The sequence below is a fragment of the Suillus subalutaceus genome (genome assembly GCF_016647625.1).
Source record: "Suillus subalutaceus strain FC151 chromosome Unknown DFJ58scaffold_152, whole genome shotgun sequence".
Lineage (NCBI taxonomy): Eukaryota > Fungi > Basidiomycota > Agaricomycetes > Boletales > Suillaceae > Suillus > Suillus subalutaceus.
In genome coordinates this window covers 110,981-125,559 of record NW_024540401.1, presented here as the reverse complement: position 1 = coordinate 125,559, position 14,579 = coordinate 110,981, and the positions used below count along the sequence as shown (strand labels likewise).

Here is a 14,579-nt window from a genome sequence, read left to right as displayed (position 1 = left end):
TTCCTCTAGACAAGGCAAAACATGCCTATGACACTCATACGCGCCTAGCACTGGTATGATTGTCACAGCGAGATCAGGATGGGTATGCTTGTGGTTGGTGAAGATGGAGTATGTACCGGGAGTTATGCGTACATGTTCTTTGAACTTGCTTTCTTTGAGGACCTGGGTATTGCTTAGAATTAGCGATAGACAAGTGCAATGGCACGCACTGGGCTGAGATAGTCGCGAATGGCCCAATATTGTTGCTAGAAATGACCTTGAGCATCTTCGAGCATGATGCACTTTGGTCACCCCATTTCAGGTACCTCTTAGGTTGTATTATACCTATAAGGGTTTTCACCTAGGGGGTGCTTTCCAGGTGGTCTGGCCAATGTTTTCTGGTCTTTTCCCAAGTGCATAGGGTCCAAGATGAAATGTGTTGGGCATGGTCCCGGATCAAAATAATTTTTGTATGGGAAAGACCGCCAGCCAACATTGGACCACACATACATGGGAATTTCCCATGGTGTAGGGGTGTTAGGGGTCCTATTATGACCAAAAATTTTGCCCAAAAAAAAAGAAAATTGTAGGTTTTTTCTTGGTCCCCAAGCCAAGCCAAGCCAATGTGTCCCATAATGACTACAATGCCTATGAGATATTTTTCCAAAATAGGGTCAGAAAACTGAAAAATGATCATTCATTCACCCCACCCCCAGCCCAGGATCCCTCTCCCCTGAAAATCTTCACTCATTTACCTCACATCTATGCCAGCTGAACCAGGATGCTGCATGGGTTTTATGTGCCATGTTACCAATGTATAGCTGCAAACTGTCACACTCTAAAGGCCAATATAATCATGCTGCAACATGCCCAGAAACCTTTGTTGCCTACTAATACTGCTCATTATGCAGCTCACTTTAGGTGCATTTTTATCAAGTATGTATGTACACTTACCAGTTATATGTTCACACTTGTTTGACCCAAGTAAATGCACTTGAACTGTATCCTCCTAGTTGATCAGCAGCACTTGCACACTCTACTCACACCCCTTGTCCAAGTCATCAATGATGTCTTTATGCCATGATAGCATTCACAGTTGCACTTGTCATCACCCATGCACTGATTCGATGCCAAAGCTGCTTGCACTCCAATTCTGTGACAACATGCAGATAGGCATTAGCACGGGTCATGGGTAAGAGTACTGGTGGGTACGGGTGCGGGTCAGGATTTTGAGACCCATGACCTGTGTACCTGTCACTTCCACATATGGTCATCTGCTGCTCACCACCAAGGCAATGGTGAAGGCTTGGATCAGGCTATCGCCCTTCTCATGGAAGCACTGGCCTTGCACCTGGTCAGTCACACAGATCAGTCCATGTCATTAAATAACCTTGCAGTTCAACTCTCCACCCACTTTGACTACTGAGGCAATGATGAAGATTTAGTTACTATTATTGATCTGTAGTGACTAAATGTTTCCTAGTATAGTTTGAATCTATACCCACATGTTTACTACCATACCTGCGCAACCTGCCAATACCTGTTGGTACCCTTTGATACACAGGTACGGGTATATGGTATGTATGGGTGTGGGTAGGGCTCTGTACACCTGTATGTTTACTCATGCTAATCCCTACACGCAGATCCCTAAGCTGGATCCAGAATGATGACAATCTTGAACTTGAGGTTGACTATGGACAGCATGCAGATGCCAAAAAAAAACAAAAATATCCATGTACCTCCTTCAGATGCAATTGAATTGATGGATGATGAAAAAGTGTTTGATCATCTGGTTTGATCATCAGCATTTGTCGAGAAGATGAGAGAGACACTTACCTGCATACCGTGATTACTGCAGAATTCATAGGATCTGTTCTTTGATCTAGCCATTGGGGAAACAGTCTGCGAGACCACCAATGAGGCCATATCTTCCATCATTGGCCAAACATTGATGGATGAATTTGAGGATGCTGGGTACATGAGGGAGTAGACCAAGGTAGATTCTTGATCGGGTTGGGCCTGCTCAAAGTTCATGTGCACTTTACACACATGAAAGGGGTGAATTCCAGAGGTTGAATTTGATGATTTTGTTGTAGCATTGCACAAGAGCAGCACACAATAACAGAGTAATGCAAGCACATCACAGATGAAGTAGTCTCCTGGTCACTAGTACACATCATCATCAGTTTCTTCCATGTCTTAAGGTAGTATGGTGGTAGAATGGCAAAGAACATAACATTAGAAGGAGCGTAATTATGGAAGAGCCAGATTTCAGATTAGGGTGACATGGACAAAATGTTTGAAAGAAGCACGGTGGTGGAAGGGGCCAGATCTCCATGGTTGACACACACAAAATGTTGGAAGGAGAATGGTGATGGAAAGGACCAAATTTATTAGGGTTGACAGACACAGGAGGACCGCACTGCATGGAAAGCCCATAGTCAGACAGGGGAAGGACACAGTGCATAGGAAAGGCCCATAATCGGATATGGGAAGGACCACGGTGGATGGGAAAGGCCCATAATCAAATATGGGAAAGGCCACAGTGGATGGGAAAGACCCATAATCAAATACTGGAAGGACCACAGTGGATGGGAAAGGCCCATAATCAGATACGGGAAGGACCACGGTTGATGGGAAAGGACCATAATCAGATATGGGAAGGTCCACGGTGGATGGGAAAAGACCATAATCAGATATGGGAAGGACCATGGTGGATGAGAATTGCCCATAATCACATGTGGGAAGGACCATGGTCGATGGGAAAAGACCATAATCAGATATGGGAAGGACCACGGTGGACAGGAAAGCACTATAATCAGATACGGGAAGGACCATGGTCTATGGAAAAGACCAAAATCAGATATGGGAAGGACCAGTGGATGGGAAAAGACCATAATCAGATCCGGGAAGGACCATGGTGGATGGGAATGACCCATAATCACATGTGGGAAGGACAACGGTCGATTGGAAAAGACCATAATCAGATATGGGAAGGACCACGGTGGACAGGAAAGCACTATAATCAGATACAGGGAAGGACCACAGTCATGGGAAAAGACCAAAATCAGATATGGGAAGGACCACAATTGATAGGAAAGGCCCATAATCAGATTCAGGAAGGACCATGGTGGATGGGAATGGCCCAAAATCACATGTGGGAAGGACCACAGTTGATGGGAATGGACCATAATCAGATCCAGGAAGGACCATGGCGGATGAATGGCCCATAATCACATGTGGGAAGGACCACAGTTGATGGGAATGGACCATAATCAGATATGGGAAGGACCATGGTGGACAGGAAAGCACTATAATCAGATACGGGAAGGACCATGGTGGATGGGAAAAGACCATAATCAGATATGGGAAGGACCAGTGGATGGGAAAGGATTTTGTGGGGTTGACATGGACAAGAATTTTGGAAGAAGCACAGTGATGGAATGGGCTAGATCTCTGAGGGTTAATATACACCTGAATTTGGAAGGAGTGCGTGATGGAAACAACCAGTTGACATGGACAAGAATTTTGGAAGAAGCACGGTGGCGGAATAGGCTGGATCTCTGAGGGTTGATATACACCTGAATTTTGGAAGGAGTACAGTGATGGAAATAATCAGTTGACATGGACAAGAATTTTGGAAGAAGCACGGTGGCGAATCTGGATCTCTGAGGGTTGATATACACCTGAATTTTGGAAGATGCACAGTCTGTCAGTTGATACAGAGTAGAATTTTGGACGGAGCATGTAGTAATTGACCAAGTGAACATACTTATCTATATATCACATATCAAGTGTGATGGATAAGACTCAGGGGCATTCAAATAATTTATAGTTGATTCAGGTTGAAGACCCAACTCAAAAATCAGAGTCAGGATCAAGGTATGAACCACTAAGTCTGACTCCCACTAATAACACTATGTAAGGGCATCAAAGCTTTGATTAATATAATCAACTGGCCTCCCTAACATGGGAGTAGGGGATGTTATAGCAGCGGCGTGGCAGTATGTTGACTACGTAAGCTAACTAACACTATGTAAGAGCATCAAAGCTTTGATTAATAATCAACTGGCCTCCACTAACATGGGAGTAGGGAATGTTATATGCAGCACCGTTTTTTAAGTGACAATTTGGTAGGTGATGAAGGCATAAAACTATCCTCAATATCATCAACAAAATCCTCATCCTGATCCCTGTACTCATCAGCTAATGCAACCTCTTCAATTGCATCCATTAGTTCATCATCTCCAACCTCACAATATGCCGGATCACCTTCCTTGTCACTTTCTTCCTCTACTCCAACACTCTCATCATCATCGTCGTCCTGGAAAAATGATGAGTGCACCTGGTCTTGAGCAGCTCGAAGTAAGTCTTCATTTTGAGGACCCCAACTCTTGACTGGCCACACACAAGGGATCTCTCGAACTTTCTTCTTCCAGACAACACAAATGTGAAGAAGTTCGTCTGCGCGGCCCTGGATGTGGAATGACATTACAAGATCATCAGCTGCCAACAAATTAAGTGTGATTCACATTCACTGTCTACTGAGACTAGACACACCCGCATCCCTCAACACAGTTTTTATGGCCTCCCACTCTGTGAACATCCACTCCTGCATCACAGACCACTCTTGCATCAAACGAGTTTCTTCCTCAACGCACCAATCCACTTCAAGTTGTAAATGAATACCAGACCTAGTGGCCTCATCCAATAACCATGCCGGTGCATGCATACCATCGTCGTCAAGGCCAATATCCTGCCAGATCTTGTCATCAACATTGAGTAGAAAGATGCCCTCATGAGCAATAGGGTGAGGTGGAATAGCAGAGGGGGGAGCTCTTCCCTGATGTATGAGAGACTGTAGCTGAGTACATAGGCCATTGTAAGTCGAAACCAGTTTGAGAATCCCGGGTTCTCGGTGTTTGATTGAATACTGGGTGTTCACGTGAAGCTTATGTTCCACTGAAAACACATGAGACGTGCTGAGAGGAAGGCCAAATAGCATTAATGTACCATTAACTGTTGCTCAATATGATCTCTCTAGCCTCTCCAATTCAAATTTGCGTTGACGGAGACAGTCCCGAATACGAGTTTTTACTGCGTGAGCATTCAAGCGGACTGTAAGATAGATGTCGTTCTTCATCGTCTTAAGATTGGCCTTTCCTTGCGTTCCAAGAGCAGCTGTATGACGTCAAAGGGTATCTGCAATTTTGGCATGTCATGACCGAGCATCGGCGAGCTGCAGATTGAACTCCACAACATTAGCAACAGAGCCTACATAAAGCTGCATCTTTAGCTCACGGACAGAAGTCTCGTGAGCATCCAGGGTCTTCTCCAGTGCAAGGATAGTTGTGATGACCTCCGCCGCCTTGTTCTGGGATTGCCCTATACAATATAATCAGTGAGGCAGCGAGAACACTAGTAGAACTCTTACATGGGGTGGTGTTAAGACTGTACTCAAGAGGTATCGGATCCGAAGGGCTTTGGCCTCAGCTCGTGCACTGTGCCCCTTTCCCGAGTCTTACCCCTTATTTCAGAGTACTAGAGTATTGTGTCTAGTGAGATGGATAAGTATCATAACAGATCCATTAAGGCTTCTGGATATCGGACATGTAGAGTAACGGCTAATCCAGATCAGATCTGAACTAGAAACTAACAGGTGAGGACTGTCTGAAGACAGAGGCGGATATATAGACTATAGGAATCAATCCTAAGTCTCGGAGTAGACAAGAGTATTGTACTCAAGTCCGGACGGATAACAGAAGGACTTAGAGTCCAGATGGAATGAGTGCAATCTAAGAAGATATTCAAACTGATCTACTACAGTGCATGTACAAGGGTTTATATACTACGGATAACTAATGGAATGATCAAGAAGCAAAGGCACGAGGCTATGTACGAAGTATAAGCAAAATATGTGCACAGTGTATTGGTAAGTCGGATGGATCACAAATCATGAACCAGGAATGAAGTATAAGTTAAAGTGGATCAGTAAGTGTAGCGGATCAGTAAGCATAGCGGAAGTAAAGGATAACTGGTATACCGGTGTACAGGAATACCGAAAGGAGATGAACGCTAGTTAGAGTTATATGAACAGGACATGAAATAAGAATCAGATTGGATCTGTGGACTGGACGACAGATATGTCCATTGGATCTGAGATCTGGATCTTTGGATCTGTACCCAGATATATTGTCATATCCCGTATTCCGGACCTTCGTCCGATGATGTTCCCATGCCTTCCGGACGCCTTCCGGATGCACATCCGGACCTCCATACCCTTATCCATGACTCCATACCCTTATCCATGACTCCATACCCTTATCCATGACTCCATACCCTTATCCATGCCTTCAGTCCTCCAGTCCACTATTGGTTTGAATCCGTACACCTTCGTACATCCATATATCAATACCTTCGGACCTCCGCAGCTAAGCCTGCTTCATCCACCCTTGGTCCTATCGGATCCGAGCTCATTCCATCTCGGACTCTACCTTCCCTAGACTATCGGTCTATATCCATGATCCATATCCTAGTCTCGTATTCAGCTAGATCTCCGGATCCACTCATCCGATATCCAGACGCTTCATCCGATATCTCTAGACCTCCGGATCCGACCTATACTCATATCCGAGGCCCAAACCTTAAATCAGCGCCTATCTCCTTATGGTAATCCCCTTGACTCCGGACTTCGGTTATCTCTGTTTCCGTCTTGCTTATTGATCCTTGTACTCTGTTCATATCTGAGTTCATTTACTTATGTTCCGTTCATACTTACTAATATGTTTCCACATGCTCGTACATAGCATTTGTGTTCAGCTTACCTGATCCTCTCGGATCGCGTCCAGTATATAAACCTCTGTACAACTCCTGTAAAGTTTCCTTAGTTCGAATATCGCCTTAGACTTTGCTCTGTCTCAACATAGACTTGCTCTCTCGCACATTAGACTTCACTCATTCTTGTCTCGGACTTTGGTCCATCTGAGTTCTGCCTTTCCATTAAGGCCTAGGGATGGATTCCCTAGGCCGGAAATCCAGACCTTCAGATTTGTCCCCTATGTCTCTGTTCTGAAGTCTAGGGATTGATTCCCTAGACCGAAGTTTTGCCTTTCCGGCACTTCCTGTCTTTCCGAGACTTCTGTCTAAACCCGTCTATCCGACTCTACCATAGTGTAGTCTACCTCTGTTTGTTTCTACTCTGGACCTTGTCCATAGTAGCCTTTCCCCTCCTGTCCTAATCCTGTCCGCTCCTCCGGTCCTCGTAAACCTTCGGACCTTCGGACATCGTAACCTTCGGACGTCGTAACCTTTGGACGACGCAACCTTGGACGACGCAACCTTTGGACGACGCAACCTTTGGACGATGCAACCTTTGGACGACGCACCCTTTGGACGTCTTAACCTTCGGACCTCCGGACGTCCTGTCCTTCAGACCACTCCTCCTATCCTATCCTGCTTTGGACTCTGTCCCTTGCAGCCTATCCTCTATGTGTTTCTATCTAGGGAACTTACCTTGGGAAGTCTTACCTTCGGATCTGATACAGCGGATGAAACTCCTCTGGAGTTTCCTATACTCCTCCGGAAGTTTCTCGCACTCATCCGGAAGTCCTCTAGCACTCTACTAGAGTAGCCAGCCTCCGGAAGTCCTTCGGACTTTGTTGGATTCCATCTGGACTTCATTCTGAAATTAAGGGCATGTACTCGGGTAAGGGGCACAGCGCACGAGCTGAGGCCAAGCCCTTCGGATCTGTCTACCCTTGAGCTACGGTCTTAACATATATGGTATATGACAGGTGGGTTTGTGTCTGGTGAGCAATTTGCGCCTTCCATTCAGCACAAAGGATATCCTCGTCAATGTCTAAGTCCAGTAAACTGTCCAGAGCTGCGTTCTTCTTTGTCTGGCAATGTAGCCATCGCCGATGGAGCCAATGCCCGTAGCCTTGGATGGATTTTGTGTCCAGGTGGTGAATTTGAACATCGAGGATGAAAAGATGTTGATGGAACTACAGTAGAGTTAGAGATGCGATATAATACATGAATGTAGACTTACCCCAGAAACGCGCAACAATGGGATGAGTTGCTTAAGAGAACTCCACAATCATTCGCATCCCTCGCCATCAGACAATCCAAAAACCCTCACGCTTCCTCGGGTGGTAGATGACCTGACAGGGCCATTGATGACCATACGCATGGAATACCGCAACAGCGAAGGATATGCGCAATAGAGTGTTGTTATCGAGAAGTTTCCATTTTCGGCAGCTTCATTCGAGTTGACATCTGATGTCATAGAGAAGTCCTATGGTCATCTGAGGGGGTAGATGCTTGAACAACTGGTCCAGGAGAGCGAGTGCGTAGTGTTGCTTCTCTCCCCGCTGATGTGAGGTTGGCAAGCCAGAGCACACGGTCATGTCTACATAGCAGGGCCATCAGGCCTGTGTCGGTAAAAAAAACGAGTAGTGGCCTTTTCACACTTTTGTCTGCAGCGACAAAGGATTCTCCGCATCCATTCAACACAGACACTGGCACACGCATCCCTTCTTCATAGCAATCCTCGTCCCCTTCCACTCTAAAGGCCCGCATTTGACGTCTTTCTCTGCGACAACTTTGCACAAAATCCTCCATCACTTTGACATCGTCATTCGACAGAAAGAAGGTCGGAGTTGGATTAGGAGGGTTGATACTGCTAGCACCACAAGGATTAGTTGAACACTTTTGAGTAAAGCAAGCATCTATGCAAACAATAACGTCTGGGCTGGTATCATCAATTAAATGTGGTAGAATACGACCTGAGACACAGACTTACATGGAACGAGCATCTGCTCCATGGCAAACATTTCCTCCAAAACAAAGCAGGCAACAAGAACGAAGGTATCCATTTGGCTGATCGATGAGTGGGAGACGCGCCTGGCCCTTCCGAACGTCGGCGATGAGAGCAGAAATGTGATTGTGAGCCAAGATGCTCAGCACTCGGTACCAGTGAAAAGCATTGCCAAAACGACGATGCAAGTTATTCTGATGAAAGACTAAGCATCCTTGTACGCAAGAAGATTTGAAAGGCTAACCTTGCATGACAACTTGTACCCCATTCCATCTAGAAAGGTTTCCACCGCATCACACCACACGGTTTGGTTGGGAGACTGGCGTACAAAGAGAAGACGGATGAACTCTAAAATGCGCAAGTCCACTGCGAGTGAGGGAGTGATAGGAGCACATGGAAACAGACCACGACAAAGGAGTTGGAGGGGGGCAGGGAAACAAGGGCATGTGATGATGTTAATTTCTTTCAATGCTGGAGGGTACATGAGATAGATTGTGGAGAAGAGTGATAAATAACATACCGTTGAAGTGCACACATGCAACTGCAATACTCCGAGTCCTACATCCAGCTTGGCAAACTCCAAGATGTTGCTGAGTTTGTCCTGGCACGTTGGTATAACGTAGCGCCGAAGTTTGTTGGATATAGGATAGATATGGTACAAGGAGTGACAGAATGACATCTTGTGACCATCTACGCCACTTGTTGGCCCTTTTCTATGAGCTGGTGAGACGAAGGCGGATAGGATCATTGTAAAAATGTAGGGAGTCACTGAAGAGAACCTCGTCGGTGGTATGTTCTTGTGTTGCCATTGCCCTGGACACAGACAACGGATGGCAGACATTTTGCTGCATGAGGTGTTGGCGTCCGGGCAAGACCAACACAGGAGGCAGGGTAGGGAGATATAGGTCGAGCTTTCTAGTCTGACAAGGACGTTGCCATGCCGTGTTCATCCAAGACTCACAGACAATAGTGACTGGCTGCGGAATTGAAGGGCATTCTTCCTGTGTGAGGGATATCACCTTGGAGGTTGATGGTTCATGATGGCAGGGCTTTGGACGATGAACAGCTATAATGAATGCCGTGGACTCGAAGTCACATGGAAGGCCACCAACGACACAAAGTCAGTTGGAGGAACTGTCCACGGGCGCGCAGTCTGGGATAGTGCAAAGGAGAACAAATCTGAGGGGGATTAGTACTGGGGATTTGACTGACTGGCAGACTCTACTCTAGGAGTTAATGAGGGTGACGATAACGTCAAATTAATGGAAGAGAAAACTTACTGAATAACATAACTGCATAGCGGATGCTTTCGCATCTCCTGCCATAAGTATCGTAATGTAGGTGTTAGTGGAAATGTGAGTAGAGAAACATGCACAGTCAATCCCGATTTGCATGAGCGAATAGATCAATAATGGCTATGATAAAAATGAATAGAAAAATACAATAGCAGGACGACATGGATCACTGGCTATGACTTGGGAGTAAGATGCCTACAAAAACACATCAGATCGGAGTTAACTGAAGGAAGCACTCACCTTGCCACTAAATTGGGACTAGGGGACACTGCAACATATCCTACTAACACAAAGTATAACCTTATCTGACAGCACATTATGGTGATCAATAAGTAATGAAACATAGCAAAATTGTCATTTATAGTAGAAACTTAGAACGAAAGGGAATAAATGCTTAGTACAAAAGTGCTGCAATTATAGAGTATTGATTACAAAGGGATGGAATGGGGAACGATGGGGGGCCTGCCAAACCGACGAAAGAATGTCTCCACATAAAAGGCAGTCGCAGCATGCATGACTTCCCAATACTTAAGGTAGAGGTCTTGTGGATTCGACCAATGTCATGTGACAAAGTGTTACATTGAGTGACAAATTACAAAACGGAGGTTAACTGTTCAACCAGGAAACGAGAACAAAATCTGTAATATCAGAGGGTAGACAATGCATTTATGCAGACATTGATATTTTCTGAATGAGCAGAAGTGGAGATATGAGTTAGTTAACTATGTTTCAATAAATTCACCCTCCTAGCGGAGGCTTAAAGTCTGTCAAGACTCCGCATGCAGAGGTGCCGTGATGCTGAGAGTGTCACCCGGTGCAGAGCTCATGGTTGAACATTGAAACATTGACCAGCCGCACGCACGAAAGCATTGTGGTGCAGGCCTTAAAGCATGGTGGGCATCCAAGGAAAAAAAATAAGTTCAGACACCTCAGAAAATGATAAAAATGTGAGCAGCTCAACTTCCAATGCTACAAAAATGGCTGTATCGGGTGAAGGAGCAATTCTCATCAGAAGATGCTCTCAAGCGCAATGTTATTGCATCACTCGACGCTGTTCCATTGGAGTCGATACGACGGTGAGTGACTTCAATCCCACTTGAAAGTTGAAATTCAGGGGTTGATAAATATTTTGATCTTTGACAACCAATCTTCAGCTTCGCCATGCGGTCCACAAGATTTATCGAAGCTTATCATAATGGCCTCAACGGCGCACAGGCTGCGTGGGCAATAAAAAAAATTTCATGGTCATCGTGTTCTCCCGCAATCAAAACAAATTAGTATTCCACTTTTCTGAAACTCATTTGTTATTATGCAACCTCTTAATCTACCTTAACTTCACCGTGCCAAAGTCATTACACTTCTACTGTACTTACTGTAGCTTGGCATACCATTGCCATACATTCGGCATGGCTTATGCATGCAGTGTCACACCATGTCACACACACGTGATGTTGGTCGAATCCACAAGTCCTCTACCTTAGTATCTGTGAAGTTACCTGGGGTCAGTGGGGCAACCAGAAGCGGCAGAGCGTCGTCCCAAGCACAGATGAGTTTGCGGAATTTCTCCAGGTAAGGCAGGACACCAATTAAGGTGTTATTCCACATGCTGTAGTTGTCCTCCGGAAATTGCTCTGACCACATGACCAAACCAGCCTCACCCGGGAAGATAGAATGAAGAAGCTGCTCGCGACCAATTAGATCATCTGCCCAATGTTTGTGGGCCAGGTAGTGATCAAGATCCCTCAGCTCATAATGGAATCCAAGCTCAAACAGCTCCCATGTGATCCTTTGGGCGAGACACCGTGGAGGGTTAGCGAGACTGGCAACCGACACTTGTTCGCCGTGAAATTCTACCGATCCTTCTGGTGCAAACAGATCTCCCTGAGTCTCCAACACGTCATCACCAAATAAGTCCCTCATTACGGCCTTTCGCTTCTCCGCCGCTGTAAGACCCTTCTTTTCAGGATCCTTGCCTTTGGGCGCTGCGCCAAGCAATTGGGTTGTAAGTCCGCTGCCGAGGAAGTCGCACCAGAGCTGTGGCGAAGGGTAGTTGCGTGGCGGGTCATGATCAACTCGGCTGATCCATAGCAGACGACAGGTGAGCCAGGCGGCAATATAACCCTGGAGATGCTCTGGCAGCTTGGGACTGAGGAGGAGAGCAGGTTCAGGGAATCTGTATCCCCGATCAATGGTGTAGGGCATGTGCACGCGAGATGAATCCTTGTTGCAAGTCTTGAGGGCATCATCCCAATGCAAAAGAGAGGGCGGAAGATATGGGCTCTCAGAGTCTTTCCACTTGTCCCTGGATTCCCCTGACTGGGAGGGCTGGGTAGGCCGAGCCTCTTTTACATCTGATACAGTAGTAAGTAACGTAAAGCAATTAGTAGGGGTTCACTTACAAGGTTGTTGCCTATACTTTTTATTAGTTTTTTGGGGTGCTCTTCCAGCAGCAGATGGTTGAGAGGATGGCGCAAGAGCAGAAGAATTGGGGATAGAGATACTGCTTGATGAAGTGAATGAAGGAACTGTGACGTCGGGATTTCTGAAAGTTGTGCCGCAGTACAGGCAACGGACGTGAAGTTGGTGCTGGTGGCCACCTTGGCCACAATGAATAATGTCGTAAGGGTGGATTCTATTGCCCTCTGCATACATCGAGATGATGATGTCATCCGGATGTGTGATTAATGCAGGTTTGATCACCTTCATTTTAGCGGGTATGTACGCCATTGTACAGACATACCAGACAGGGACACTGGCCATATGGAGCTTGTTGCACATGTCACTCTCGTGCATGAAAGCGCCCATCCATTCCGAATTGACGGTGACAGTCCCGACGCCAGAGGAGATGCAAGGTTGGGCAATGAGAACCAATCCATAAAGGAGTAAATTTCGAGGAAGAGGCGTTGGGCATCCATGACGAAGATGAGGAGATCGCGAAGGGTCAAGGGATGTTTTTTGAGCCGGGAGATACCATGTCAAAGAGAGATGACGCAATTGACAATGACATCCTTTTTACCTTGTTGATTGGCCCTCCAGTCCTGTACACGCTTGTCTACCAATTTCAGGAGCGACTCCAATCCTTCGACCTTGTCAGAGGCAAGCATGCCTACAGGAAATGAATTGCCTGGAATGATCTTGAAGTCCTTTTGCTTGGGGGTGAACCACGCCCAGTGAAGTGGGTGTGGGAACGGGTAGACCTCCTTACGAGGAATGCAGACAGAATTGCAAAAGACATTATCATAGGCTTGAGGCCATTGAAAGCAGTCAACGACACCGAAACGACCATCGGCACAGTGTCATGCATGGTATGCAACTCATACCATGACAGATACACAAGAGGTGTGATAAGGAAGGTATAATAGACCCTACTGTATCCTATCACCAAGTTACCCCATCATTTTCCCCTTAGTTATTAGCTAGTATTTTCACTTTCAAACTTCACTTCCATTTTTCCATGTATTTCTATTTTGTTCTATGACATTCCATCTCTTTCTATTTTTCCTCAGGCATATTCAGCCAACAGACTTTCTTTTCAGCCACCAAGCATGTTTGTAAGCATGTCATGTGACTGGTAGATATCATGATTTGTAAAGATTGAGCTTGACTCATCATGTTTTGTCATGATTTGTCATGCTTTGTAAGATTCCTAACTGTATTTATAAGCTACTTAGTAAGAAGGCTGATTCAGCACACCAAATGGCATTGTTAGTAAGCACGTCCTTACCAATCCATGTGATGACTCATGCCATGATTTGTCATGCTTTGTAAACTACACTGTATATATAATGTAAATTAGTAAACAGGTTGACTCAACACACCAAATGGCATTGTTAGTAAGCACATTCTTACCAATACATGTGATGATTCATGCTTTGTAATCAGGGCCTCCAAAAGGTATATAAGGAGCCCAATTTTGCCATGTAATAAATGGAGCACTTCCCACCTTCACTCATCTCAAACAGTGTGAGATTAAGTAAGAACCTAAGTACAGGCAAATCATTAGCCTCAAAGTAAGACTAAGAAACATTTACTCAATTATATACTACCTTACAGGGGTTGATTATATAATCTATCAGCTAATCTAACTAAGTTTAACCCATACTATTTTCCTCTCTCTTTTACAGGAAGGGAGACATGATTCACGCTACACGATTCATGCTACACGATACACGAGCACGCTAACTCTCAGACACAATTCATACCGTAGACTCAGTATACAGAATCAAATTGTTTTAAACTAACCAAGGAACAAGGAAAGAAGGTATATTGAAATAAATCCTCCCAAGAACTCACACATTATCTACCACGAAAACTAGAAAAGTCGTAGACCATGTACTTAAGGACTGGCAATAAGTCTTATCCTATATAGTTGTGTTGTCACTATATAAGCGGCGTACATAAGACCCTTAAGTAAGAGGACAGCGGGCTTGTATGTTTTCTTCTTCGAAATGGTGGAACTTAGGAACAAAGTCCATGTTGGGCGTGGT

The 14,579-nt window shown here is 45.3% G+C and overlaps 3 protein-coding genes across 3 annotated transcripts; 1 reads left to right on the top strand and 2 right to left on the bottom strand.

Annotated features, from left to right (window-relative positions):
* Positions 1-2,486: 2,486 nt before the first annotated feature.
* On the top strand, positions 2,487-3,212 carry DFJ58DRAFT_845915 (uncharacterized protein; the record flags this gene model as incomplete). Its single annotated transcript, XM_041393221.1, has 1 exon — positions 2,487-3,212. The coding sequence occupies one exon, from the start codon at positions 2,487-2,489 to the stop codon at positions 3,210-3,212; it is 726 nt and encodes a 241-aa protein (XP_041238354.1).
* An 866-nt stretch (positions 3,213-4,078) lies between these two features.
* On the bottom strand, positions 4,079-4,860 carry DFJ58DRAFT_845914 (uncharacterized protein; the record flags this gene model as incomplete). Its single annotated transcript, XM_041393220.1, has 3 exons — positions 4,079-4,485; positions 4,540-4,822; positions 4,852-4,860. The coding sequence occupies 3 exons, from the start codon at positions 4,858-4,860 to the stop codon at positions 4,079-4,081; spliced, it is 699 nt and encodes a 232-aa protein (XP_041238353.1).
* A 5,660-nt stretch (positions 4,861-10,520) lies between these two features.
* Positions 10,521-12,363, bottom strand: DFJ58DRAFT_668129 (uncharacterized protein; the record flags this gene model as incomplete). Its single annotated transcript, XM_041382670.1, has 2 exons — positions 10,521-10,619; positions 11,569-12,363. Coding segments are annotated over 2 exons (894 nt in total), but the record flags the coding sequence as incomplete, so codon positions are not given.
* Between the last annotated feature and the right edge of the window lie 2,216 nt (positions 12,364-14,579).